The sequence below is a fragment of the Pelecanus crispus genome, chromosome 5 (genome assembly GCF_030463565.1).
Source record: "Pelecanus crispus isolate bPelCri1 chromosome 5, bPelCri1.pri, whole genome shotgun sequence".
Classification (NCBI taxonomy): domain Eukaryota; kingdom Metazoa; phylum Chordata; class Aves; order Pelecaniformes; family Pelecanidae; genus Pelecanus; species Pelecanus crispus.
In genome coordinates, this window is record NC_134647.1 from 59,524,937 (window position 1) to 59,551,244 (window position 26,308).

Genomic DNA, 26,308 nt, shown 5'->3' on the forward strand with positions numbered 1-26,308 from the left:
AACATACATAATGAGTGACAACCTATATTTTGGAAGAGAATTGATATTTAAATCTAAGAAGAATCCACTTGTAATAAATTACTACAATACCCTGCCATCTGAGCATTTCTTCGATAATGCTTAATTTCCCAACATACACGCATCTTTCATGTTTTTAGTAATTGATTACTTAAGTTTCTTCCAGCATTGTGTCTAGGATCAGTTGCGTGGAATGCACTTTAAAAAATATTTCTGCAATATGGCCGAGTTGCTCTCTACTTTTAGTTTTAAGTAAGAACTGTCAAGGCATTTCACTTTTCTATTGAACTTAATGTAATAGAGTTATCACACAGCATCATTTGACCAGGTCCTTCTCCAGCATTTCTACACAAACAGAAAATTTTGCTACATGAATGAAATGAACAAAGAAATTAAACTACCTTGGTTAACAGATTTCTAGATGGAACAGAACATCCAACAACTTAACAGATTAAGTTACCTTAATCGTTGAACAGTACAAAAGTTATCCCTAGATAGTATTTTCCTTGTTAGAAAACTGTATTTTGTTACTGCCAGAAGGAAGAGTGACTCCAAAAGAAAGGGAAGGGTGAGAAGAGGTATTTCCTGCTCTCACTTCAAGTATAAAAAGAACACTACATACCAATGGTCATCAGCAATTAGCACTCCGGAAAGCTGGATATCATGTTTCGAATTTGATGTATACCTTCCAACTGTAGTTTCTCCTTCTTTGATCATATACAATAGCACCTCAGAAAGCTGAGGATCTTCATTGAGATTGACAAGGTTTGGTAAATGATTGTCCATTTTGAATGCAATTCCTGCTTTCTAGATAAAAAAGACCTCTCCATAAAAAAAAACAGTTCACTTTGTGCATTCAAATATCTATATTAATTTTTTCTAAGAAGTCACAGTAGTCTGTTAAAAGAATAGCATTAAGGAAAACAAATCTTACAACTATTCTAATTCTTCTGCAAGGCTTGCTGATGTTATATTTTCTGTACTATCTCCTATAGAAAGTGAAGTGAAGAAAGAAAACGTACCTGCAATTCTTTTATGTCTTCTAATTTTCTTTTTTCTGCTTGTTCAAATTTTTCTTTCCAGGCCCTTAACATATTAAATAACACAACATATTAGGAGAAAAGTTACAGTATATAAGTTTTACCATTTCTATTTTAGAGTAAGACATTAACAACTGCCCAACCTTTGCATTTCTGCCATGTCCCTCTCCTGCTGGCGTAATTTTACCCTCAAAGATGTTATTTCCTGCAAATAACGTCTGTATTTTTCAGGATCAGTGTTCAGAGCGCTCTTCTGAGCTGCCTTCAGTTTTTCAATTTCAGCTTTCAATTCTACATTAGACAAAGACACAGTACAAAAAATGAAGACAAAATAGGGTTTAGACATTTCAGTACGATACTAGAAAATTCTTCCTTAAATCTAGTTAATTAAAAATGAAACACCTTTTCTCATTCCAGGTTCTCAAGTATAGCCTAAGATATCAGCTGAACTTTGGGGGAAAAAAAAAGCTCAGAAAAGAGAATAATATTAAAAGGAAGATATCCTAGGTTGTATTAGCCTGTTTGACACATGGTCAGTCAACACTAGATTATTAGTAGTAACAACTCTTATTGAGCAATAAGTTAAACACACATGCAAATGAAAAGTACTCGAAGACTGCAGATGTCAACCTCACCTCTGATTAGCTTGGCATTCACATCTTCATTTACTTTAGCAATGTTGATAATTGAACAAGCTTGTTTTGCATAGCGAAGAGTGCTGAGTGTTTCTTCTGTACTGCTGGCAGCTGGACTTACTGTGGCAATCATAGCAGTTTGTGAATTTCCACCGAGACTTTCCTTTAACAACCTTCATTTGACAGGACAGTAAAAGTCAATCCCTGGCCCCCACATTGAAATAAAAATTAAACTTCTCAATCTGAACAGATTAAACACAATACACCTAGGGTCTTGCTACTTATTTGAGAGTGATTGTTAGCTACTTAAAGTACAAAACAAAGTCCTGTTTGTTCTTCACCTGATGCAACAGGCTAATTTCTTCCCTCCATAGGTCATTTGAGAGAGAGGGAGGGTGGGAGGGCAAGTGATGCCTCCTGAATAGAAGAGGAACCTACAATCTGAGAAAGCCTTTACTTCTACATAAAAAAATTCTGAAGTGTACATACCAAGTAAGAACAGATTCCCGGTAAGGAATGAAAGTTTTCTTTCCATTTCGAGATTGTTTAGAGAGTGCAGAAATGACCTTTCCAAGGGTTAACAGTGATTTATTGATACTCGCACCCTCCTATACAAAGCAAAAATAAAAATAATACAGTTCTATTTTCTTGTGTGATCTATTGACTGTGCTGTTGATTTAATTGGGCTTATTCACCATATGGTACAGCTGTACCATATTAAATGTCACCACTGATTAAAAAACAACAATAAGATGCAAAACTATCTTAGAAGATCTTCATTTGGAAAGAACAGAGACCCTGGCTTTAAAATAAGCAGTGTTAAGAACCATCAAACTTATGAAGGCAGCTTGAAAGAAAGTCTCTTATTAGAAACTCTATTTTCTGAAATTCCCAAAGAAGACGCAAGCCCCAATTCCGTGCAGTATCTGATTCATGATTTGGAAAGCCATGTGAACAGTTTTTCCTCATTCCTTCTAAAGGATCATTAGGCCTGCATGGGGACTGCTGTCCTAAGTAAGCTCTGGCCTGCCATACTGCACAGTCAAAACAGCTTCTTTGGGCCATCCACCCTCACTAGCAAAATGCTATGCAATACTTATAAGCATAAAGGCCACATAGCCTTTTAAGACTACAGTTCCCACCCAAGAGTCCTGGTAGGTGAGGATGCTTTGGAATTCTTCGGAGTCAATCCGTTTCCACAGATTTCTAATCTTCGTTTACCTTCAGCCTTTCTCCAGTGGTCTGAGCTGTTGAGCAGCACTCACTGCCAGCTAGATCAATTAAATTTATGTGACTGGTAAGCCTACGATCACATTGCTCTTCATCCACAAATTCTACCTGGAAAAAAGGGAGATGTTTGCATTCAAACCAAAATAAAAAGCCTGAGGACAAGCAGAAATCTAACAAGCTGTCCACTTTAAATACATAAAAAATTGACACTTCCATTTACTTTTTGACAGGATACCTTCATGTGTATCCCTTGAAGGAGACCAAGTTCAGACTTTTAACCATAGTACCAATTGCTAGGGGTTGAGTATCTGTATAAGCAGAAGCTGCACCAACAGATTACCAACCTATGGGTTTGGGTCTGAATTTTGACTATTGTGGCTATCCAAAACCCACAGAAATGAGTAAGCTGTTACTGACTTGGACCAATGAAGATCAGCTAAGTAGTCGGTGGAAAAGTCTCAGGACTAGTTCTGACAGAGAAAAGCTAGTGGTGAGAACAGGGAGGGGAAGAAGGAGAAGGAAAGGAAAAGAAAAAAAAAAGGAAAGAGAAAAAAGAGGGAGAAGATTAGCAAATTGGGCTGAAAAAATTAATCCAACCAAGAACAACAAAAAAACCCAAACCAACAAGTTATTTGTGAATGGAGAAAATTGACAGACTATAGATTTCTGAGGAGCTCTACATATTTCATTTCTGTTTTCAGGCTCCTGTAAGTGAGGTTTTGTTTTTTACACATCTGTAAATCAGATGAGGAGTTGTAGACCCTATATCCTGGAGACACGTAGGTGAGACAGGTATCCTGAAGCAAGGAAACATTTACTCAGTGAACTGTGTTGAAACTGAGCAGAAACTGCATCTCCTACCATTGTCCCAGCTCATCACCTGCAGACACTCAGCACTGCTATCCACCTTGCATAGCCTAACCTTCTTAGAAGCTAAGAAGTGTTAGCAGCAGTGTGAAACCAGGTCTGGCCTCAATTTGGATTCCAGTTACATCTCAAAACTCACACTCAGAAGCTTGGAACTACTCCTACTACTGCCAGTCTAGACATATTTATGTTGCTGCTATAAATATATGTAGCACAGAGACATCAGAATGTACTCAAAGCTCATAAAATAAAACAAGTTTTGCTGTGTAGAAAGCCATGTTAAAATGCCCTGTGCTTTACTCATCTTCAAGTATATTCTGACAACAATTTTCTAGGCAGCACACAAAACAACTTTTAACCACCCAATTCGAACAGATCTAAAATGCCCAGCAATACCTTGGTTTGCGTCATGACAAGGGTGAAGACAGAATGAGATCTAGAGCTCTTGTCATTCATTACTGTAGCAGCTGTTGCTCTCTGCTTATTTCCTAGTTCAAGCCAACTCTGTAAGAGAGAAAAGTCAGGATATGAAACCAAAACCTACTTTGGGTAGTTAACTGAAGATTACAAAGTTTGCAAATAAAGTTATTAACACAAACGATGACTCTATAAGGCAGGAATTAAAACTTAAGATTACAAGATAACCATGTGAAGAGAGTGACACTTGCCTGTATGCATCTACTTAACTCCATTACACAGGACTAGTCTTCATTATCCTTTTACAAAGTCAGTTGAAATATCATAGACTACTGGGCAGTCTGTAAAGCATTTTCTTCCCATCCATGGAATTTAGTTTTCAACAGTGAAGAAAGGAGCAAGTAGAAATATTTGTATTCCTTTTTGGTAACCAAATAACTCTTACCTGGATATCAGAGTAAGAACTGACAACATTCCTAAGGTGGGGGAAAAAGAAAAGTTTCGGTTCAGACTGTTTTCTTTCTATAGTTTTCCCTGCCATCTGAGTTCTGAAACATTTCCCTAGTTACAGACAAAATACAAATATACCACAAAAGCTCCAGTTGTCTTGAGACTTCCACACACTTATTTCACTAAAGGAAATAGGTCAAGTCAAGCTAGACATGGGCACACATTTTTTGTAAAACTACGCGATACCAGTAAATTAGGCAAGATCTTAGTGAGTACACAAGCTTTCACAGAGCCTCAAGACAATAATTAGAACACTTTCAGGATTGCACCATACATCTATTAGAATGAGAACAGTTAAGAGACTTACACTGTCAGGCCTTCCACATATGGTCCTAACACTGGATGCTCTCTTACACGAAGCTGGTGAGAATGATTTTAAAAGAAAAATTATTAGGAGTGCATTAATTAGACCTAGCACCCAGGAATATCTTAGAATTAAGAGAAAGTCTATCTACATCCCTAGTATGATGTTTATCATCAACAAAACTTAACATGAATCATCTAGAACAGTATTTTCAGAAAAAAACCTACAACTGAGTTTTTCCAGCTACCTGAGAAATCACAGCAGACTCTACCAGCCATGACTCACAGAGCTAACCGCTGAACATGTATCTTATATAAGATATTTACATAAGGAAAAAAAAAAAATCTTTTCTGCAACATAAATTGATTATGTTTCCAAATTAAATAGCTTAGCTCAAAATCACTGACAAAACTCAGATGAAAGCAATCCTACTATAAACAAGACAGTATAGTCTTTACTTCTATATAACTAGTCCACATAAGTCCCAAGTTTAGGATAAAGAACTTATTTCAACAGCAAGTTGAATGTAGTATATCTTCTTTATCATAAACTAATACTCATAGTTTACACACAGGTGGTCAGTATAGTGTTCAACATGTCAAAGTACAGAAAGTCCTTTTTTTTTTTTAACAAATCAAACATGATAAATTGCTTCCCTACCTCCCCTACTTAACACATTTTTTTTTTTTAATTTATGCTTTTACATATTCTAACACAGAAGCATTTAAAAACTAGCTAAACTAGTGATCCTTAACTACTTAATCAGGTCAGTGATTTCCCCCACACACACACTCCCGCTCCTTGGGAAACAACCAACCAACATAAAAGAGAAGGAACTTCCTGACAGCCCCATGGCTCTAAGCAGTAAATTATCCAGGGCAAAGACTCTGAGAGATATTACCCATCTTGGTGCTAAGTAAATGGACAACGTAAATACAGAGAGGAAACAAAGTAAGGAACTATTCTCCCTTTGCAAGTATTAATATTTTTTCATGAATATACTATAGACTGCAATTAGATATGTAGAGTCAGTGGCAAACAGGCATCCCAGTAGATAAGCAATACACAGATATTTTCAGAAAGTGAATGGACATTTCAGTAGTGCTGAGAACTGGAGACTGATGGATCAAATACAATTAGGCAAATACTCTTTTCACCCCCACCCCCAAACACCATTGGAAGCCTCCTGGCATTGTCCTCCTTCCATTTTAGAACTCCATCTAAGTTACAGGATAACTCAAATCATGTTGCACAGAAGACTCTTAATAGAATCTGGAGATTTAGATAAATAATACTCTAAGAGACTTTTTATAAAGGCTGATAAAATCATCTTCATTTTGCAGATACGGGGAGATGTTAACAATTTTGAGAGATTCTACTGAATCATTTTGTTTCTATTTCAGCAAGATCTTTTTTTGCTTAGCATTTCTTAAGTGCCAAGCATTTTGCTTGAAGTCAAATAGTGAGACTTTTTTTTTTTATTAGAATCCTGTTATTCACAACAATCTAAAGAACTTTGATAACAAAACAATGATCACTTGTCATTTGTGCATTTCTGTTTACTGAATAGAGGCCACTACTTTGAGATTATGCATATACTTGTTTCTGTGAGCAACTTACTGGTTGTTTCTTCTGTCCACTTTCAGCTTTAAAGACAAGCAAATCATGAATTTTCTCATTGTATACTTCAAAAAAGCTCATTTCAAGATGATACAAAATCTAATAAAATAAATAATAAAAGTTATTGATATAGTCCAACAAAACATTTTCATCATCCTTTGTTTCAAAAACAGATTACCAGATCCTGTTATTCAATGTTACAAGCATTTGTACTGAAGGGACTTCCCAAGAGAAATTATATCCTAAACCAGGGATCTGCTATTGCCAAGAATACAATTTATTGGAATTCCATCCAAGCTTAAAAAAATGTATATACATCCACCTCAGAAGTTTCAGTGTTGGGTTTTAGTACACGAAAACATAGTTTTGTTTGCACCTGCAGTAGTCTCATTCCCTTAGGGACTGTGCTTCTACAGCATGATACATGTAACAGAGAAGGCATGGATTGATGTTGTCAACATCCTGACATGGAACAGAATGACCTAATGAAAAGATAAACCTTGATTCTACATACAGCAATTTTAAAAAGTACTGAACAACAAACTTTTTGTGAAAACACATCTCCTTCCTCTGAAGGCATCCAGGTCTTTTTTCTTTTTTGTTTCTTTTTTAAATAAAATGGAATTTCCTTTAAGAGACAAGGAAGATTACAGCAGAAAAACTAAAACATTGAAGTCAGAAATACAGGATTCGATACAATTTGCAGCAACTGAATCACTTGTTCAGAATGCGTAAGTAAAGGAATTACAAACATAACTAGCAGCTCTGCATTTTTTAGAAGTTATACTCTCTCGCCAAACTCAGTAACAAATAACCTTCTTGGATTTCTCATTGTCTATCAAATCTACTGTAGGATCAGAATATTACGTGTTCACTGGTATTAGGATTCAAAGTCAAGAATTCAAGCATAAAGCAAGAAAGAAATTTGGAATAGTTAAAAATAGAAAAGTTTGCCTGCGTAAGCTTAACTGAATATAGAGGCCTACTGACCTGAGAGTCAGTCCTTACAGAGACAAACATACAGAGAAAAAAAATACAAAGAACTGCCTTTGTCACCAGCATGTTTTGCATCAGATATTCCTTAGCCAAGAAAAAGTGTAAATATAAATTTCTAATCCTTTTCACAGTTTTAAGAGACATTCAGAGTTTCTAACCACAAATCATGATTTGTGTTATTACTACAGAAAGCTTTAGGAGCACAATTCATTGCAGGCGCTGTCCTGTAGTCAAGCTAGTTCCTCAAAAGTGATTCTGTACCAGAAATCCAGTCTTAGAAAAGCCTTAACAACAGTCAGACAGAAAAATAAATATACCTGAGGAATTCCCACAAACAAACCCACTGCATACCTGCATTCTCAGTTTGGGTCTTTTCTTCTTAAGACATGAAATGAGTAGTTTTAAAATTTTAAGAGTTTAAGCTAATTGTGTCTCCAGTTATGATTCTCTAAGTTTACCATTGCTACACCAATTAATTTGGACAGAAACAGAATGTAAGCCTTCATTAAAACACTCTGGAAAGGATTACTACTTTGTTGTTTTTAAATCCATATACCATAGCTGTAGGACAGGAATTCAAATCAAAATACATTGTGATCAGATGAAACATTCCCACCCCCTCTCAGAAGACCACTCTTTCATATAGAATTATGTATGAATAAAGATTTATTCTCAAAACAGATAAGAAAACAAAACAGTATTCACAATGAAAATTTTAAATTCTTAAAAGAAAAATCCAAGGTAGGGGTAGTTGTGGTTTTTTTTTTTTTTATTTCAGCAAGAATACTGAGCTAGAATACTAGAATTAGAATACTATTAAAGCATATTTCACTTTGATATGTGACAATGTTTAAAGATAAACTCATATTTTTTGAGTTCTATTTTATGTCTCCACTGAAAGTATGGAACCCACTAGGATTTCTTTGTATCTTTCCTTACATAAGTCTTAGCTTGTAAGACATGCTATATAGAGGAAAGAATCCTAGACTAGTGACACATCAAAAATATCATGCCCATATTTCTTTTTTACATTATTGTCATTAAGGAAGCAAAACGATGTTGATTTTGACTACTTATGGAACCCTGTTAATCAGAGCTACTAGCAGAAATAAGATTTGAATCAACAAAAGAATACAGGCATTAATAAATGGATCAGCACTAAGGTATAAAATGAAAGGATGAAACAGGTATCAAAATACTGAAACGCATCAGTTCCTTCATAATGCAATGTAAGGTCAATAGCATAAGCATACTACCTGTTGCTTGTCCATTTGTGCTATTTGAGTGAAAAGATCTTCACAAAGTCTTGGAATTATTCCTTGGTCTTCATCAAATCCCATCATCCTGTAGTTACAAAAAACCTGCTAGTTCAGTTTTGTAACCCTCTAGAGCTAGTTTTAATATGAATTATATAGCTCTAAAGTTGAAACACCATATGCGTCCAAGTTCTAGAAGTAATAACCAACAGAAATAAACCTGATCTAAGTCAGTGCTTGTTTGAGCAGGGAAGTGGACAAAATGATGTCCAGAGATCTCTTCTAATTTATCCATCGAGAAATGGGCTGAAAACGTAAGTCGAACGAAAACCCTACAGCAACTGAAGAGTAAGTTGTACTAGAAACAGTAAACCTATTGATGGTTGATATCCTAACATGCATGCATTTTATATTCTCTCCACCCTGCCAGTGCAGTAACCTAAGGCCCTCTCCATCTCTGGCGTAGTTTTTTCCTGACTAGTTCTGCCACTGCAGAACACCAGTGTACCGGTCTAGAGTCTCTAGCTAGTCTAGAGACTCACGCAGCTGCACAACAGAGTTGTCGGCAGAAGTTTATTGTGTAGACCTGACCTGAGGAGACGGTTATTACTGGTATTAATGTCAGCCTTGGTGAAAATACAAAGGGGTGAAGGCAACTGTCTACCTGAAGGTGGAGGAAAAGAAAAAAAAGCCACAACAAACCAACAAACCTAGGATAACAATTGCAATAGTGAGCATATTTTTCTTTTAGGCTAATGTAAATAAACATTACAAGTAAAAATAGAGTTCTCACTTAAAAAGAAAATCCTACCTCTGCCTAAGTTCTATCTATGATAAATTGAATAAAAACATGAAATTGTGACAAATTGAATAGCAACATTTCTGATCCTCAACTACATATTTAAAAGGCTATAGTACTGGAATGATAAACTCATAGAACTGATTTTAATAGATGCATGGTTGGAAACACAACAGTTCACAAGGCATTCTATTGAAAATATACACAAGGTATATAAAATTGGCTATAAACCCTCAAAATGTTATTTGTCTGGGATCATTTTATGCAAAGATTAGATTTCAAATAAGCAGTGCCACAAACATCTGGGTTTTTTTTTTTTTTATTTAAGTTCTGAAACAGTCAGGACCATAATTAGAAAGATCTCTTAAAGGTATTTTCCAAAAAACATACCATACTTTAGAACATGTCACTTTGTACACAAAGTAACAGTGGTGAACAACAGCACTGGGAGAGTTTGAGAAGCTCTCAGCATTAATAAAGGTTTTTCTTCACTAAAATCTCTGCAAAGAGCTTTTATTTTCTTCACTAGACACAGAAAGAGGTTCGTGTCAGATACATAAAAATATTCTACAGCTAACTTTGTCTCACTTTTTATAAATACTGTTTTAATTATTTTTTATTGTTTTAAAATATGCAAAAACATTTTAACACAATTCGACAACTACGAAGTCTATTCCATATAATCTCGTCATGACTTTACACTGCATAACAATTGGCTCCTGCAGAATTTTAACAATTATTATTAGGAACTTACGTGTATGATTTTCCAGAACCAGTCTGCCCATAAGCAAAAAGACAAGCGTTATATCCCTCAAAAGCTCTTTCTAGGAGCGGCACTGCCAAAGTTTTATAAATCATTGCTTGGCTTGCAAAATTAGGATGACACTTGTCAAAAGACCAGAAAGAGAAGTCATAACTGAAGCTGTAAACTTGGTTTGTGGCTGGATTTCGTACAGCTGTCTCTGAACCGCTCATGGAGATTACAGGGAGTGAGTTTTCATTTTTCTCTCTGAATGGAAGGGGGGAAAAAAATTAAAAAATTTAAAAGTATAAGCTACATGCTTTAAGTTAGTCATTTCAATCAATTGCCTTATGGAAAATAGAAAGTTGGGTAATCATTGTTAAAAAAAAGTTTGATGAACATACAAAGTATTCAAGCTCAAAATACTTCAGCTAATGAATATGTTAAAAATAGCCCCAACCACCTATAAAGTGTATTCAACCTTTTAATAAAATCTTTATCTTGACGTGGCATGAAATATCAGCTAATTTCAAAGTACGTATTACGTTCTTATTGGGTCAATGATTAAACAATTAAAAAAATACAAAGCATGAATCAACATACACTATAAGAGCTACTATTAGCATAAGAAATAAGCCCAGGATACAAACCTGTTACTGAAAGGCCGTACACGCACAGCTACAATCACTTTGCTGTTTTCCACTTTGAAAACATCTTTCTCAGTGCTATTGCTCTCAGCTAGAGTTTCTGCGTTCTCTGTTGGTTTTGAACTGCTCACAGAAGGACAGCTGGAGACACTAGTTTTCTTTTTGGCTAGAATTTGAAGACAAGGCGTTCGTTTATTTGAAGCGGACAGAGACAGTTGATCCTGAGAAGTGCTATTCTTTGGTGTAAGCTTAAACGCTTCTGTTGAACATTTTGTTGGCGTCCTTGGTCTTTCCAAGCTGTTGTGTTTTATAATCAAGTGTTGCAACCTTTGCTTTCCAGCCAGCTTATTTATATTGCCTTTTTCATTCAGTTGTTCTCCTGCTATCCTATTAATATATTTTGAGGTAACTAATTGTTCTGATTTAGGAACTTCATTTTGAAACTTTGCATCAGCAGTGCTTGTGCTGTATTTCAAATGCGTGCAGCTGTCATTTTCACACAGACCACCACCAAAGGCAAAGGAATCCTTGCTGTTCAGGTTACACTGCAACTTCGTACCTGACTGACCCTCAGCTAACTTAAAGGTTGGTTTAACATTGTGGGTATCATTATTATTAACATTTGGTGGAAGTGCAATCTTGTAATTTCTTTGTGCAGCAGAGTCATTGTCTATTCCAGGGACAGTATTCCAATTAATTTTACTCTTCTCTATGGAGCCAGTCCTCACACGCCTCTGAAGAGTAAGTTTTTTCTCTGTTTGTGTATTTTCAATACCCTGTGTTGTGTTCATATGCAATTGTTCGCTACTGGACACTGATTTTTTGCTTGCTCCAGTTCTCCTCTGGAGTGTTAATCTGCCTTCAGATTTAAATGTAGTTGATGTGTCACTCACTTTTTTACAGGCTGAAATCACGTAGGTCCTGTTTACTTCCTCAGTCTTACTCTGCGAACATGAAAGTAGACTATCCTTTTCTTCTCCCGACACTTGTGATTTCAGATGCCGCCCAGATGCTTTGCTGCTGGTATTCTGCAAAGAAGTCTTCTGCAAAGTGGTAGTACATTGTGTCTCAGAGGGACTTCTTGCAGGAACTGCGTAAATAGGCATTTTGTCTTCTGGCAAGTTAACATTAGGTTTTTAATAAGTACAACACCTTTACTAAAAGATTATTTCTAGTTGTTTCTTCTTATGGAATCTGAGGAGACAAAGCAAAAGTTTTTATGATGCTTATGTCCAGTGCAAGTTATGCTTCAGTGCATGGGGAGCTCTTCGCATATACTGCAGTAAATATATGTCCCCAGACATTAATAACAATTAGTATCCCCTTTCACCTCCAGCACTTGGGGGTGGGGGGAAAGACATTCTTCTATATTTGAAGGACTGCTTCCACCAATAGTAGGCTATTTGATTCCATTTATTGAGTTCTACGATTTGTTTCAGAAAGTAAACCAAACAACATGAAGAAGCGTCAGTTGGTACAAAGAATGATCTATTTAGCAACAAAGATCACCATGGACATGTCTTCCAAATGATCTACTATGATCCCCAAAAAAAGGGAATTCAAGATCGTGCCTCCATTCACTCACAACAATTTATGCCCTTAGTGTTTTGCAACTAACAGACTCCAATAGAACAACAACATTTTTTACATTGAATAGGAAATCCATGAACACAGAAAGCAGATTTTTTTTTCAGGATTTTGATACATAATATAAAACCTATACTCAGAATATGACAGTTAGTAAAGATGACTGTTACAATACATTTATACGTTATTTTAGTTCACTATAGTGCATACACACTACAGGGAAAAAAAAAAGATACCTATCCTAGGGTACAGAATAAAAACTGTAACATGTTCCACTTCCTTTCTACATATAAATATTTACAAAGCTGCATACATCCAATCTGGACAGAAAAGTATACTTTCACTGTTGCATATGCATCATAGTTACTGGGTTGTTACAGGTTTGACATCATTACCCACTACAGACTTGCCAGCTGCAATTAATTTGCTATTAAAAGTCAGCAAGAAGTCACCTGCCTCAGATCCTTCAAAAATTGCATATATCATTAACAGAAGCAGATGGTCAGGGGAAAAAAAGGAAAGCAAGATGAGAGCAAGTGATGTAGAAGCAGACACTTAACCATTGCTCCAACAGATGTTTCTTTTAATGCTATGCTTTTAAGCTATAGCTTTTGGAGCACTCTCAGAATTTAGGCGATTACATCCACTTCTACATGTGTCATGACTGCACAAAGTTTTCATAGCTCAAAAGTTGCGAGGAAAGTTTCAAAGATTGCAAACCGAGTCTCTTTATTGCTCAATCCAGTTTGATACAGGAAACTACTTATGTTACATGAATTGTAAAATATAGATTTTGTGGTTCCACCTAGCAGTCAGTAAATAAACATGGCTGCGAGTCATGAATCGCTCTAGTGTTTTCTGAAAAGTCCATCTTTTCCATTCCGCTTTAAAACAACTAGCGTAAGAACAGAAGCTCTCCCCTCCTGTTGCTATAGCTGTGCCTTGCAAATTTTCACAAAGCTTTCCTGTAGAAAACTTAAGCCTCCCCATTAAAAGCTCCATTCTAAAATAAGGAATAAGGTTCAAGACTTGTTAAAAGTACACTTGTTCCTCATTTTTAATTGATTACAAAAACTAATTAGAGATGCAACCCAAGTGTTCAAAGCTGGGCGGAAACGTATGAAAAATCGGTATTTTTACTATCCTTCAGCAAACCTACCCTCTTCAGGAGAGCCCCCGTCAGACTCGCGACACCGCCACGGATCTGTTTTACGACCGCCCCGCAGCCCCGCCGGGTCGCCGAGCCCGCCCGCGGCCTCAGGGAGAAGGCGAGGGGAAAGCGGCGGCCGGCCGGCCGAGCCTGAGGGGACTTCGCGGGGCAACGCTTCCGGCGCTCCGGCTCCCGAAACAATGGCCCACCCGTGCCGCGGCCAGCCACAGGCCCACGGGACGCCGCAGGGACACCGACCCCGCGGGTGCGGGGGGAGCCCCGTCCCTCACCTCACAGCGGCCCCTCCTCGCCCGCCGCCCTCGCTCCGCTCCGCTCCGCACCGGCCGCAGCTCGCGCCCTCTCCCTGCCACCGTTTGAATGCGCCGGGCCCACGGGGATTGGCTGCTGCGAGGACTGGCGTCAGAAGGGGGCGGTCCCGAGCGCCTCCGCCGGGGAGCGCGGGGCCGCCCCGCTCCCGAAGCTGCGCGGGGGCTGCGGGGCCGCTGCCCCCGCCTGGGGCCCGCGCAGAGCCGCGGCTCCCTGCCAGGCGCTCCCCGCCGGGCCCCGCGGCTTCCCTCTGGGAAGCGCTTCGCCCCCTCCCTCTCGGGAGGCCGCGCTGCCCGCAGCGGGTGGGCAGGGAGGGCGGCGCAGTCGGTGCCCCCTCGGGTGGCAGACGCGGCCCCGCCCTACCCGCCGGCCCGGCCTGCGGCAGGAGCCGCTCTGCCGCCTGCGGCACAGGCACCGCGCTGCGTCCAGGGGGCAGCGCCTCCCAGCCGGGATTATCGGAAAGTTTGAGGGTCGCGGGAGGAGAAAGATTATCACGTAGCGCTTCGTGAAATCTCCACAAGAAAGAGAAATTGGTCTTTTGCTGAAGGATATATGCGTTTTATAGAGGATTTGCCATTTATAAATACTGTACAACTGACTTAATATGAAAAAGTGTGAAAAAAATTTCCAGTAGAGGGAGACAAAAGACAAAGCACGCAGGGGGTGGGGAGGAGGCAGGCGGTGTTTAAAACCTTCTTTCCCCGTGTGAGATTATGCTAAAGTAGTGGCAACAGCGCATAGAAAACAGTAGAAATCATAATAAGTATCATATTTCAGATTATCACAATTTGTAGTAGAAGTTTGTCATTAATAAGTGTATAAATCTGTTAAAGAACCCCTGGCACCAGTGCCACACTTATGTCATCTATCTTGCAGCAGGTAAGACCTCGTCTTGTTTCCAGTTGGGGGAAAAAAATAATCAGCTACTAAGCTTTTAAAAATTAGTTTGCTACCAAACGAAGTCAGTCTTATATTGCTGTCCTCTGGCCAAAGAGTAGACATACAATGCACAGGGCTAACATCTAACTACCTGGGACATCCCAGTCTGCCAAAAAGGGATGATGCATCACGGCAGCATGAAAGGTCTGATGGAACTGATTTCTCAAGCCTCAGTCTAAAAGGAAAAAAAAGGAAGACTTCATTATGACCCCTCTCAGACTTTGGATGGTTAAGTCATACAACACCATCTTAATACAGTCTTGGTCTCATTTCCTAGAAAAAATCCAACAGCATCTGGTGTCGGAGAATGGCAACAGTTATGCCTAAATGAGTAGTAAATAAGTAAGTATGATCAGTTATATATTAACTACAATGTTTCATGAAGTAAAAACACAAATTTCTTATTTATGTGGTTTATCCTGTTTCTCTATAATGAAGTTACACTAATAACCAACTATTTCTGCTATTGCAAAGCGCTTGAGCAGGACTTTTAACTGGTCCACAGGCTATAAAGGAGAAACTAGGCTTTCAATACTGTTTACAAACAAAACTTGCATATATATTCACAGGAAACTCCCAGAGAGCATAATGACAATTCAGAGAAATGGTCCCAGCAGAAGTTTTTATGTAAACCAACGGGAAGAGATTGAGGCTTTTTTTTTTTTTTCTCCCAGAGACCTGTCACCAATTGTTTTTTTTTTTTTTTTTTTGGGGGGGGGGGTCCTTTGCAAAGATCTTGCCTCAATATAGTGACATAAAAATTACCAGAAGAGTGTGTTTCACAAGAAGTCTGAAATGATTATTCAGAAATAGTAAAACAAAATAAAGAGTATCTTCTCAGTTGATGTTGCAAGCAAGACCAGAGACTACTGGTTTTGAAAATGGGTTACATAAAGTATTTTCAATAGGCACTACTGTAATTCAAACCCACAATAGTCTGTATTTCAAAATTGAGATAAAAATGAGACTCCTTAAAAAAATGAATATATAAACTTCTTTAAAAAAGGCAATATACCAGGCATCATAAATCCATGTTTATTTTTAATCACACTTTCATTATAATTACATAACTACAAATATATCTTTACTACCTCTGAGAATTATTTTTGTCGTGTTTTCTAATAATGTCCATAATATTATCTCCTGTTACAAGACTATTCTGTAATTGTTTAAGTCTCTGTTGTTCCCTTCTCTTTTGGTCATGAAGATATGGGGAATTAAGCAGCTGTGGGGGAAGAATGGTGCCCGTTGGTTTTACTCTCTTCACAACATCCCAAAAGAGCTTCTTGCTGTTGTTATTGATAAAAGTAATTGCAGTTCCACTGTGACCCAACCTCCCTGCTCTTCCAACCTGAAAAAGCAAAAACTCATTTTAAGTTACCAATATTAAATGGAACTCCTTCATATATATCCTTAAAGTTTATCTGCTGTTATAAACCAGCAACTAACATAAGCGACAAAGCCAAATCTCTTTATCTCATCCTCTAAGCACAAAGTTTTAATAAACTTCCTGAGTTCAGGATATGCAGAGATCTGAAGCTTTAGCTTAAATGCATCTAAAATCACCACTTGCTTATGGGACGTACCAGTAGTCCACTACTGATGCTGAGATACATGATATAGCCTATGGACAAAGGCTTACACTTAATCTGGTCCAAGCAAAATATTTTTAAAAATGTTTATTAGAGCAATGACACATATATGTATCTTGTGTCAAGCACAATATGTACAAGCATGACCACAAAAAAGCCCTTCACTTTCAATGTTCCAGTAACTTAAAATTATTTCTCAGTATTATCCAAAGTGCTTGAACAAATTAGAAAAGAATCTACAAACTCTCTACTCAGGAAGAGATAGTATGTTAATATCGGTATAGTTTTGATGCTAGGAAAGACCATTTACTTTAGCAGAAAGATAATTAAAACCCAAAAAGGTGTACTGCAGTTAGTAACACAGAATACGTTAGGGGTTCATGAGACTGGATACTTCCAGAGGTCCTTCCCACCTATTCAGAACAGGGCTAACTTCAAAGTTACATCAGTTCGCTCAGACCCTTGTCCTACAGAGGTTTGAGTGTCTCCAAACACAAAGGTCCCACAACCGCTCTGGGCAGCCTGTTCCACTGCCCGACTACTCTCACTGTGAAAAACACTCTTCCCTGTTATCAGGCCAGAACCCCCCTCGTAGCAAGTTGTGACCATTGGCTCTTGTCCTCTCACTGTGCATCCCCATGAAGAGTCTGGCTCTGTCTCCCTTGTAACTGCCCATTACCAAATAGAAGACAGAAATTAAATCTCTACTCCAGCCCAAACAAGCCCACTTCCCTCTGCCTCTCTTCACATGTCACATGTGCCAGGCCCCTGACTTTGCCTGGACTCCCTCCAGTTTGTTGGCTTTTCTTGTAGTGATGGTCTCACAACTGCACACAGCAGTAGAGTACTGTGGCTTCCTAAGTGCCAAAAAGGGGGTAATTATTAGTTCTCTTGATCTGCTAGCCAAACTGGGGTTTGGGGTGTGTGTATATATACATAAATACACACACACAACCCATACACCGTGTTTTTTAAAGCAAGAAATCTTCAGCAAAAAAAATCAGAGCACATACTAGAGTAGGAAGAGGGAATAAAAAGAAAGTTCATGACTGGTTTCTTGATTGTATTACAAGCATATCCCACACTGCAGATGAGCTGCAGCAGAGAGAGTAGCATTCGGCCTTTCTTCACACAGATAGTAAAAATGCGGTAAGCTTTGCTTTCTATAGACACAAAATAATACAAGAGAGTATGAAACAGGAAGAATAATACTGCAAACATAATTGATGCAATAACACTGTTCTAGGTTTTAGTAACTTACATAAGAGCTACAAGAACAGTGTTCTAGATTTTAGTAATTTACATAAGAAACTTACAGAAGAAATATTAGCACCTTTCTTTCCTATAAAAACAATATTCTGAAGAGGAAAATAATCTTTATGTTTACATTTAAATTTAAATTTCCATAAATAATGCTTTAGCAATTTATTTATTTACCTGATGTACATACTCATCCATACTTGAAGGCATATCAAAATTTACTACCAGTTTGACATTGACAAGGTCAAGGCCTCGCCCAAGGACTCCAGTACTTACTATAACTTCATACTTCTCTTGAAGTAGTCCCTGGCAAGAGAGGAATAAACAAAAATTAATTCTTTTTTCCTTTTTTGTATGTTGAACCTCTCCAATCACAGGCGAGGGTTAGTTACACAGTGTAAGAACACACCCAGAGGGATTATTCTATTGCAGAAGACAGAATGGTCCCCCTGTATTCTTGATTTAAACAGGAATATAATTCACAGAGCTAACTAAAGAGAGATCAAAACTATAATTTTAATTAAAAAAGTAATAAATTAAAGTTAAATGCATATTTACATTCCCATTTCAAAGCAAATAACCTAGGAAATAGTCTCCAGTATTTATCTGCATTTCAAATGGCATTACTGTCTACAGTTTTGCTTGGTTCCATCTGTCTCTCCTCTCCCCCAGCATTATTCCAGGTTTTACTGCAGAAAAGCTGTAAATTATGACTTAACTCATTCAAATTAAGCCACCTTTAAAAAAATTGGCCATTTCAAATGTGCCAAAACCCCCATAACTTTAGGAGGCACAAACCTGTAATATGTCTGTTCTTTCCACCTGAGACTTTTCAGAATGCATTGCTGTACATTGCAATCCTGTAATCTTATGAACAGCATCGCTCAACAGATCTGCTCCTAGCTTACAGTCCACGAATACCAACACTGGAGGCTTGAAGAGTTTCTTATCCTGTAAAATTGAACAGTTCATATAAGAAGGCATTACAACAGTTTGCTGCTCATCATCAGCAACTCAGATTCAATTTCTTCTGTTCATTATCTCTAATATTAACAATGCTTTCAGGTGACTAAATGTTCTTAGACTCTAGATAAGAAGGAACGAGATACCAGCCATGTAACTATACCAACCTGTACATCATAAACATATAATGATTTGTAGACTCAGAACCCAAGTTTATATCAATACACGCATTTTCTAGAAGTCAGAAGCTTTATTTTATGTTTCTTTAAATGTTACATAGTAATTCTGAATTTCTTTGTTCTGAGGTTCAGTTAAAAATTCTTATTTACTTCTCGGATAACCTCAGCCAAGACTCAAAAATTCCCCCCCAAAGCACTCGTAAGAGATATATATTATTATTCATGTAAAGAAAATTCAAGAGAGAACTAAATTAGCTCTCTGTTTTTTTGATGAGTTTTAAAATGACAAACCATTCCCAGGCCATAAAGCAGCTATGACAGTTTAAGAAAGCCCTGTTCCTCTACCATTCATAGATAACCAGTACAAATCTTTGGGATGTCATACTGCGAATCACAAAAAAAAAAGTGAAAATGTTAATTTTTAACTTGGATCCCAGCACAGGAATCTAGTTTGCTGCTGCACAGAAGATGTGAATAACGGGGGTGGAGTAATCCCTGAAATTGCCATTAGAGCTCCTACATGGCAGAACTACTGAACTAGTTAATGCAGTTACATGCTTAACCTCACTCCACCTCTTCACTACATACAGATTAGAATTAAAGATGAGAACCTGACAGAGATGTGTAAAGACATGAATAATTTTACAAGTTGTTCTTATGAGAGAAATATTACACTTACATTTAGTATTTCAAACAGCTTTTTCTTCTTAGATGGGTCTTCTACCCACAAGATAATTTGGCGAACATTGGAACATGGCAGGTTCTTTTCTCCGACTATTATTCTTACAAAATTGTGCAGAAGCTGGTTTGCTAAGTGTTCAATGCCCACTGGAATCGTGGCTGACACCAGTATGGTTTGATGATTGTGAGAGATGTCTTCCAAAATATCCAATACTTGCTGCTGGAAACCCATTTTTAACATGGTATCCACCTAAGTGAAAAAGATTAGATTTGTATCAGATTTTTCCATAAACAGCAGAATCCTGAACTTGAATTGACAGAAGAACCATAATGTGCATGACTGGCACGTAATAATCCAAATGCAGCAGTATTTTCAGTCAGAAGAAAAGCTAAGTGAGAAAATTAAAACCAAATGGTTCACACTGGTCTGGCAGTATTACTCTGTCAGGTATCTAAGTCTTTTATAGCCAATAGGACATGCATTGTTCAAACACATTTCAAATTGTGTTAAAAAATGAATTTTTCTCTTAAGAAATTACTTTATCTTTATAACAAACAGTCTGTATGTTTAATCAGTTAGACTAGCCACTCACACTGACTCTTCAAGGACTTCTGTATAGGCAATACAGACCTGATAACTAAAAACTTACTTCATCCACCACTACAATTTTTATGCCATGCAGTTGAACAGAACTTTGCTTTAAAATCTCAAGAAGTCTTCCAGGTGTTGCTATTATAACCTAAAAAAAAAAAAGAAAAAAAAACAACAAAAAATCCTCAGGAGTTAGAAATTCCATGAAAGGACAGATGACTGTCCTAGAAAAACTATAAAAGTTACAGCACATAGGTGAGAAGGGCACTAATTAGTGAAATCACTTGCTTTCAAATAAGTCTTAAAACTTGTATAGATAACTTAATAAATTATAAAGCCTCAAAAGGAAACGGACCTTTTAGAACTCTAGTGGAAGTGTCTCAATACAAGCAATGTAAACTGCATTAAAACTGAACTATTTTTGCTGTAAATTACAACTCCTTGTCTAATAAAATGGCATATTTCAGTCTTTGAAATCAGCAATAATATCATGCATGAAACTTTTTAAAAACCAAAAAAGCTATTATATGTTTAATCAGAACTCAAAATGTTACCAGAAAAAAAAAAAAAAAAGTATTACTGTAAAATTTTCAAGAGCTAACAATTATTTTAGTAGTTTAGACAGGAAAAATACATCTTTGTGTGTCCATACATGCCAACAGTAACATTTTTCTTTTCTGTGACTGTCATGAAAACATGACATCCTCTCCCATGCTATAGTCCTTACCTTAACATTTTGTTTGAGACGGTAAAGCTGTGGTGGCAGCGGTAAACCTCCTACCAGGAGAACGGTTCTCATGTTTGGTAAACCAGACATCAGTTCTTTAGCTTGTCTCTCTATCTGAATTGCTAACTCCCTTGTTGGTGCCAAAATAAGGGCTGATGGAGTTTCTGTCTAGGAGGGGGAAAAATCTGTTGAACACTGAATTGCTTTATTATTTAAATAAAAAGCTTTCAAGATTAAATCTCCTAATAGTAAAATATAAAGTATATAGTGCAGCTACTGTGCATACAGTTAGACTGCTAATACCCTTTCTATTTGAAGACAGAAAGTAGAGAGGGATTATACCTTTAACAATGCAGGCCAAGGAAGTCTATCCCTCAATTACTCAACTCTGGAAAACAAAAACTTAATGCACGTTTAAGCACACTGCTAGAATAGCTTCCTGACAACAAAAAAAGGCCCAGAAAGTTAGTAGTCATTTGTAAAGACTGTTTTTTTCCATTTTAGTTATTGCACTGAATCTGTAACAGACATTCAGAATAAATTCCACATGAACTCAAAACACAGGATGCTAGTTGAATCTAGAGATCATGAAGAAAATTTTTTAGAAGTCTTGATGTTACAGGAACAGGCTATTTCCCTTTAGTGTCTTGCACGCCATTAAGTAAAAACATTAGGTATTAGCCAGAGAAGATAAGCAATGATAGGAACTTTATACAGCAAAAACATGTCTTGGAAATTTAAAACCAAAATTATTAGCCCCTCTGACCCACTATTAGTCAGCCAGGTAGAGATGAATCATTAAAGTGGTACAGTCTTAAATTTTTTTTTTGTTCCTTATATAAGGATCTTCAACCAAATTTTCACCTCACTGCTACCTCTGCAACCCAGAAAACACAAAAGTCCAGGGTAGTAATTCCTCTCAGATTAACACAGATTCCTAACTCCAGTTAACACATACTAACAAAGTAAAAAGAACGTAAGGTAAAACGGGGGCGGGGGGGAAGGGCAGAATAATGGTCTAGCTCCAAGACGCATTATTTCAGTAATACTGATCACCTCTTCAGCAAATTAAAAAAGCGCTCTCTCATATTGATACTACAATCACGAATTCACTTAACAGTTTTCTGGATGGTATGTGTTTCTTTCTGGTCTCCAACTGGAATATTTACAAGTGACCAACAGTAGGAGGTTGCTCCTTTCCCATGGCATCATCAAAGGAACTACATAGTTAAATACTTGCAACAAGAACGACTTTTTGAGTTGTTTTCAAGTGGGCAACAGTGTTTAATTTAACAACTTACCACCACAAAAAAAAGGTATATGTGGAGAAGCCAGGAACTGTCAAATATCTCATAACCAGATTACCCTTATGGTCTTAACATCTCATCTCTCTTTTACATTAAAAATGAAAATGATTTTAAACAACAAAATTCTTGACCTATACATTAACTTGTACCCTGAACATGACAAATGAGAAAGATCATGTAGAGAAATCCAAGTATTATTCACTGAGGCTCCAATTTTATGCATGTTATTATAAACATACAACTGTCTTGCAAGCTTTAATGATAATCAGAGGAGGTACTGGACTGTAATATCGTTGTTCTTAAATGCTCCTATATAATGCTTCCATTATTAAAACTAATGCTATAGTACTTTAAAGACTGAAAGCGTTAAATAATCTTTAAATTATTCATTTGAGAAAAAATTATATATACATACACATTTGTGTGTGTGTGTGTATATCTATCTATAAAGGCATCTAAACAGTCCAAAACATCAACTGGAATTGGGTCCAGAATTTTCAAATATATTCTTATGCATCTCTTTTTGCATAAAACCACTAAAGCAAAAAGCAATACAGAACCGCACACAAGGTACAGAATACTATTTGCCATTACTTCTCCTCATATATTCATGTCCTTACAAAGCAAAAGTCTTCTTAACTGCTTTTTCCCACGGTATCAAAGGGGAGACTGTATAACTAGAGGATTTCAGAAATTATATTACCCCAAATTCCTGTAGTTATTTGATGGCCAGCTGAACATATTCCAACAGAACTACTCTGTGAAATTATGCAAATGCCAAAAAAATCTCTTTCAGCCACCTGATATATCAAGATATAGGAACAACTTCTTGCAGAGGGCCTGGAATTATTTTCACTTTCTATTTTAAGTGCTTTAGGACGTTTACCACAGAATTTAATTACCTTTCTTAACAAGGAGAAACTGTATACTAGGTAGTATTAATAGAGTTGCTTTATCTCCTGATCAAAGTGAAAAAACATTCAAAGTCATTAAAAATAATCAGCACCTCCCCCTCCAAGAAGGAAAGTTCCATCAATCAAAAGTAAAATAAATGACTGAATGTCAATAAAAAGCACTGCAATCATTCTCCCTTATGCTGGGAATCCAAGAGACAAAGTTGCAAACCACTTTCTCTAAACACACAAAGTTTCATTACCTCTTTCAGAACCTTCATAATAACAGGGAGTAGAAAGGCTGCTGTTTTTCCAGAGCCAGTGTCTGCACTAGCCACAATATCCCTCCCTAACAGTCCGACAGGGATCATTTGCATTTGGATGGGAGTTGGGACTTCATAGCCAGAATTCTTTAAATTATGGTTTAAAGTTTCAGGAAAACCACAATGTTCAAACTCTACAATAGGTCTTGGAACTTGCTGGCCCTGGACAGCAATACCTAGCTGTAATTTAAGGTTCTCAATCTGTTCATCTCGCAAACCTAAAATAAAGGAATGATCTTTGTAGAAATAAGGTGTATTAAGCAGGTGAGTTTCTGCTTGAGATTCTGCTTTTGTGAGTTGATCAGATTTTAGCTTTTTCTCTTTTTCTTGAGATTGTAGAAGGTGTTTGGCTTTACATTCCAAGCTACAAACATCTTCATCTGTTTTATCGCAGATATACTCTCCATAGCGACCACACACAACACATACAGGTTCTCCAGGTTCTGCCCAACGCTGGGATTTGCTGAAGGATTTTATGGGTTCTTCTGAAGAGGTATCTTCATCAGTATTTTGGTTGTCCTTGCCCAAAGTTGTATTAGCAACACCAAGATCTCCAGCTAAAGGTTCTGTGCGTTCTTGTACAACTTCATTCAAATTGCATCTTGAAGCAGAAGTTTCTGTTTTTACTGAATTACAGTCTTGGAACTTGGTGGTCTCCTCTAGCAAAGACCCTCCAGAAGACAATTTATTTTTCTTAGCTGTACAACTTTTGTCGTCATCAGCAGTCCTCTTGACTTTAACTGATCTTGGTAAAAACATGCTTCAGTACACTAGAAAGAAAATTATTACAGTTGTTAGAAACTACTACCATTGAGAAAGGTACATTTTACTGTTACCACAAAAAAAATTAAAGTCTAGGAAATAAATTTGCAAACCTAGAAACCAGCTTTCAATCCCTGAAAAGATCTAAAAACTACCTTGTTTAAAAATGATCTTGGTCTTAACAACGTTGATGCAATGTAAAGCAGTGTTTTAAAATAACAGTGGAAGAAGCATAGAACAATCCAGAGAGATCTACCTACAGTTAGTTTTCAGTATTAGACATCTGCAGCTGAATAAAAACTTTGATTTTCACTTTCTGTTGGGAAATTTATCCATTTTGAGAGCCAGTCATATTTAAATCCTTGGAGAGTTTAGTTGTTTCTAAGATGAGATAGAGAAGCAAAACATGCCTTCTTCTAAGCTATGAAAAAACCAACCAAACAACATCATCAATTTCGAAAAGGATGTAAAATTTAGTACAGGACCCACCCAAGACCACTCCTTCCCCCCCCCCCCCCCCCTTTTTTCGAAGTCCACCCAAATTTAAAAAGGCTGTAAACTTTGAGACCTGTTTAGAGTCCAGCTCGGTTTGTTCAGGGTGTCAAAGAAAGAGCAAAAGACCTACATGGTCAATTTGCCAAGTCTCTACGGTAATACAAGGAAGCCGAATTAAATGTCCACAAATAACGGTAACTTTTATATTGTGAAACTTTCAGTAGTTGACTCTGAAAGCGTCAGATCTTCTCACCAATCGTTTGGCATGGCACAATCGGTAAACAAAGTACGCAAAATACCGTAATTTTATTCTGAATTAATCGTACTGTGCATACCAGTCTCTGTCAACTTCTTTTTACATCAGCTTTCTAAAGACACACAAAGCTATCTCTGTGTTTACAGGCAGCTTTTTTTTCTGCGTCACTCAAAGCGATTCAGAGCGATGAAGCACCGCCAGGAAGCTCCCCGGCCAGAGCTGTGCTGACTGCAAGCCCCGGGTCGGAGAACGCGGGCAGACCCCAGGTGCCTGGATGGAAGTTGCTCCCCCTCGCTGTTGGATCTCACCACTTAATTTTTCGCACCTCATGAGAACTTCCCACAACAAACCTCTTTACAACCTCAGCTTTCAGGTGAGAGGAGCAAAGCGTGCTCAGGCAGAGCGCCAAGCTGACGAGAAGCACACCATACCCCTCACGGGCTCCTCGGGAGGGCCCCGCCTGCCGCCCGCAGCGACCCCGCCGGGAAGCCCCGTGCCCGGCGCCCTCCTCCCGCGCCTGCCCCAGCCCTCCTCTCCGGCAGCGGCAACACGCCCCACAGGAGAGCAAGACGGCGCGGAGCCGCTTCTATCCGCCAGCCTCCCCCGCCAGCCTGCCCGCGCCCCCGCCCCACCGCTGCGAGGCGGAGCGCGGCCCACACCGCAGGGACGCCGCCTCACGTACCGCTACCGACCGGCCGTCGGCCCCCGCCGCCGCCTCTCCCCACAAAATGGCGGCGGTCCCACGCAGGCAGCGCCGGGCGAGCGGCCGGCGGAAGCAGGGAGCCGCCGCCGCCGGAGAGCGCTGGGGGAGCAGGCGGGAGGGCGCGCCGGGGCCGGGGCGAGCAGAGGGGAAGCGAGACAAGGGGCGGGGGCTCCCGGCCGCACGGGGAGGAGCGGCGCAGCGCAGCCGGGCCTCACCGGCGGCGAGAGGCGAAACCCTCCCGGCCGCCCGCTGCCTTGGACGGGGAGAGACGCGGGGCCGGCGCGGGCGGGCTCCCCGCTGCCGGGGGTGGAGGGCAGGCCCGTGGCGGCCGGGCCTGCGTACTCGGCCTGGGAGGGGAGAGCCGCACGGCCGGGAGATGTCACCGCTGAGTTCAGTTTCGGGTTGGGGAGAGGGAAGGCGCGGCTGTCGAGCCTCTCTAGGTGTGCGGGCGCTCCCCTCCTCTATTTACAGCTTGAGCTGCCAGATGCTAC

The 26,308-nt window shown here is 38.6% G+C and overlaps 2 protein-coding genes across 2 annotated transcripts in view; both read right to left on the reverse strand.

Moving 5' to 3' along the window:
• KIF14 (kinesin family member 14) overlaps positions 1 to 12,187 on the reverse strand; it is a 28,913-nt gene extending 16,726 nt beyond the window's left edge. The window contains exons 1-13 of the mRNA XM_075710946.1: positions 11,085 to 12,187; positions 10,447 to 10,701; positions 8,894 to 8,981; positions 6,642 to 6,740; positions 5,025 to 5,077; positions 4,653 to 4,683; positions 4,187 to 4,294; positions 2,915 to 3,031; positions 2,183 to 2,301; positions 1,694 to 1,866; positions 1,202 to 1,349; positions 1,041 to 1,104; positions 641 to 825 (exon numbers count right to left, since the gene is read on the reverse strand). Coding sequence (XP_075567061.1) covers positions 641 to 825; positions 1,041 to 1,104; positions 1,202 to 1,349; positions 1,694 to 1,866; positions 2,183 to 2,301; positions 2,915 to 3,031; positions 4,187 to 4,294; positions 4,653 to 4,683; positions 5,025 to 5,077; positions 6,642 to 6,740; positions 8,894 to 8,981; positions 10,447 to 10,701; positions 11,085 to 12,187 — 2,543 coding nt within the window. The remainder of the gene's footprint in view (positions 1 to 640; positions 826 to 1,040; positions 1,105 to 1,201; positions 1,350 to 1,693; positions 1,867 to 2,182; positions 2,302 to 2,914; positions 3,032 to 4,186; positions 4,295 to 4,652; positions 4,684 to 5,024; positions 5,078 to 6,641; positions 6,741 to 8,893; positions 8,982 to 10,446; positions 10,702 to 11,084) is intronic.
• Positions 12,188 to 16,119: 3,932 nt separating this feature from the next.
• Positions 16,120 to 25,844, reverse strand: DDX59 (DEAD-box helicase 59). Its single transcript, XM_075710975.1, has 9 exons — positions 25,797 to 25,844; positions 24,624 to 24,784; positions 23,542 to 24,371; positions 21,079 to 21,246; positions 20,410 to 20,499; positions 19,758 to 20,009; positions 18,735 to 18,887; positions 18,114 to 18,242; positions 16,120 to 16,435 (listed from the first exon to the last, which is right to left on the reverse strand). Exons 3-9 carry the CDS (start codon positions 24,358 to 24,360, stop codon positions 16,172 to 16,174), a joined length of 1,875 nt encoding a protein of 624 aa, XP_075567090.1. The 5' UTR covers positions 24,361 to 24,371; positions 24,624 to 24,784; positions 25,797 to 25,844; the 3' UTR covers positions 16,120 to 16,171.
• Between the last annotated feature and the right edge of the window lie 464 nt (positions 25,845 to 26,308).

Coding starts and splice junctions, on each gene's coding strand:
- DDX59 (XM_075710975.1), bottom strand. CDS start 24,360: ATGTTTTTACCAAGATCAGTTAAAGTCAAGAGGACTGCTGATGACGAC. Junction 21,247..23,541: donor TTATGAAGGTTCTGAAAGAG/GTAATGAAACTT, acceptor TCCCCCTCCTAG/ACAGAAACTCCATCAGCCCT. Junction 20,010..20,409: donor AAATTGTAGTGGTGGATGAA/GTAAGTTTTTAG, acceptor TTTTTCACTTAG/GTGGATACCATGTTAAAAAT.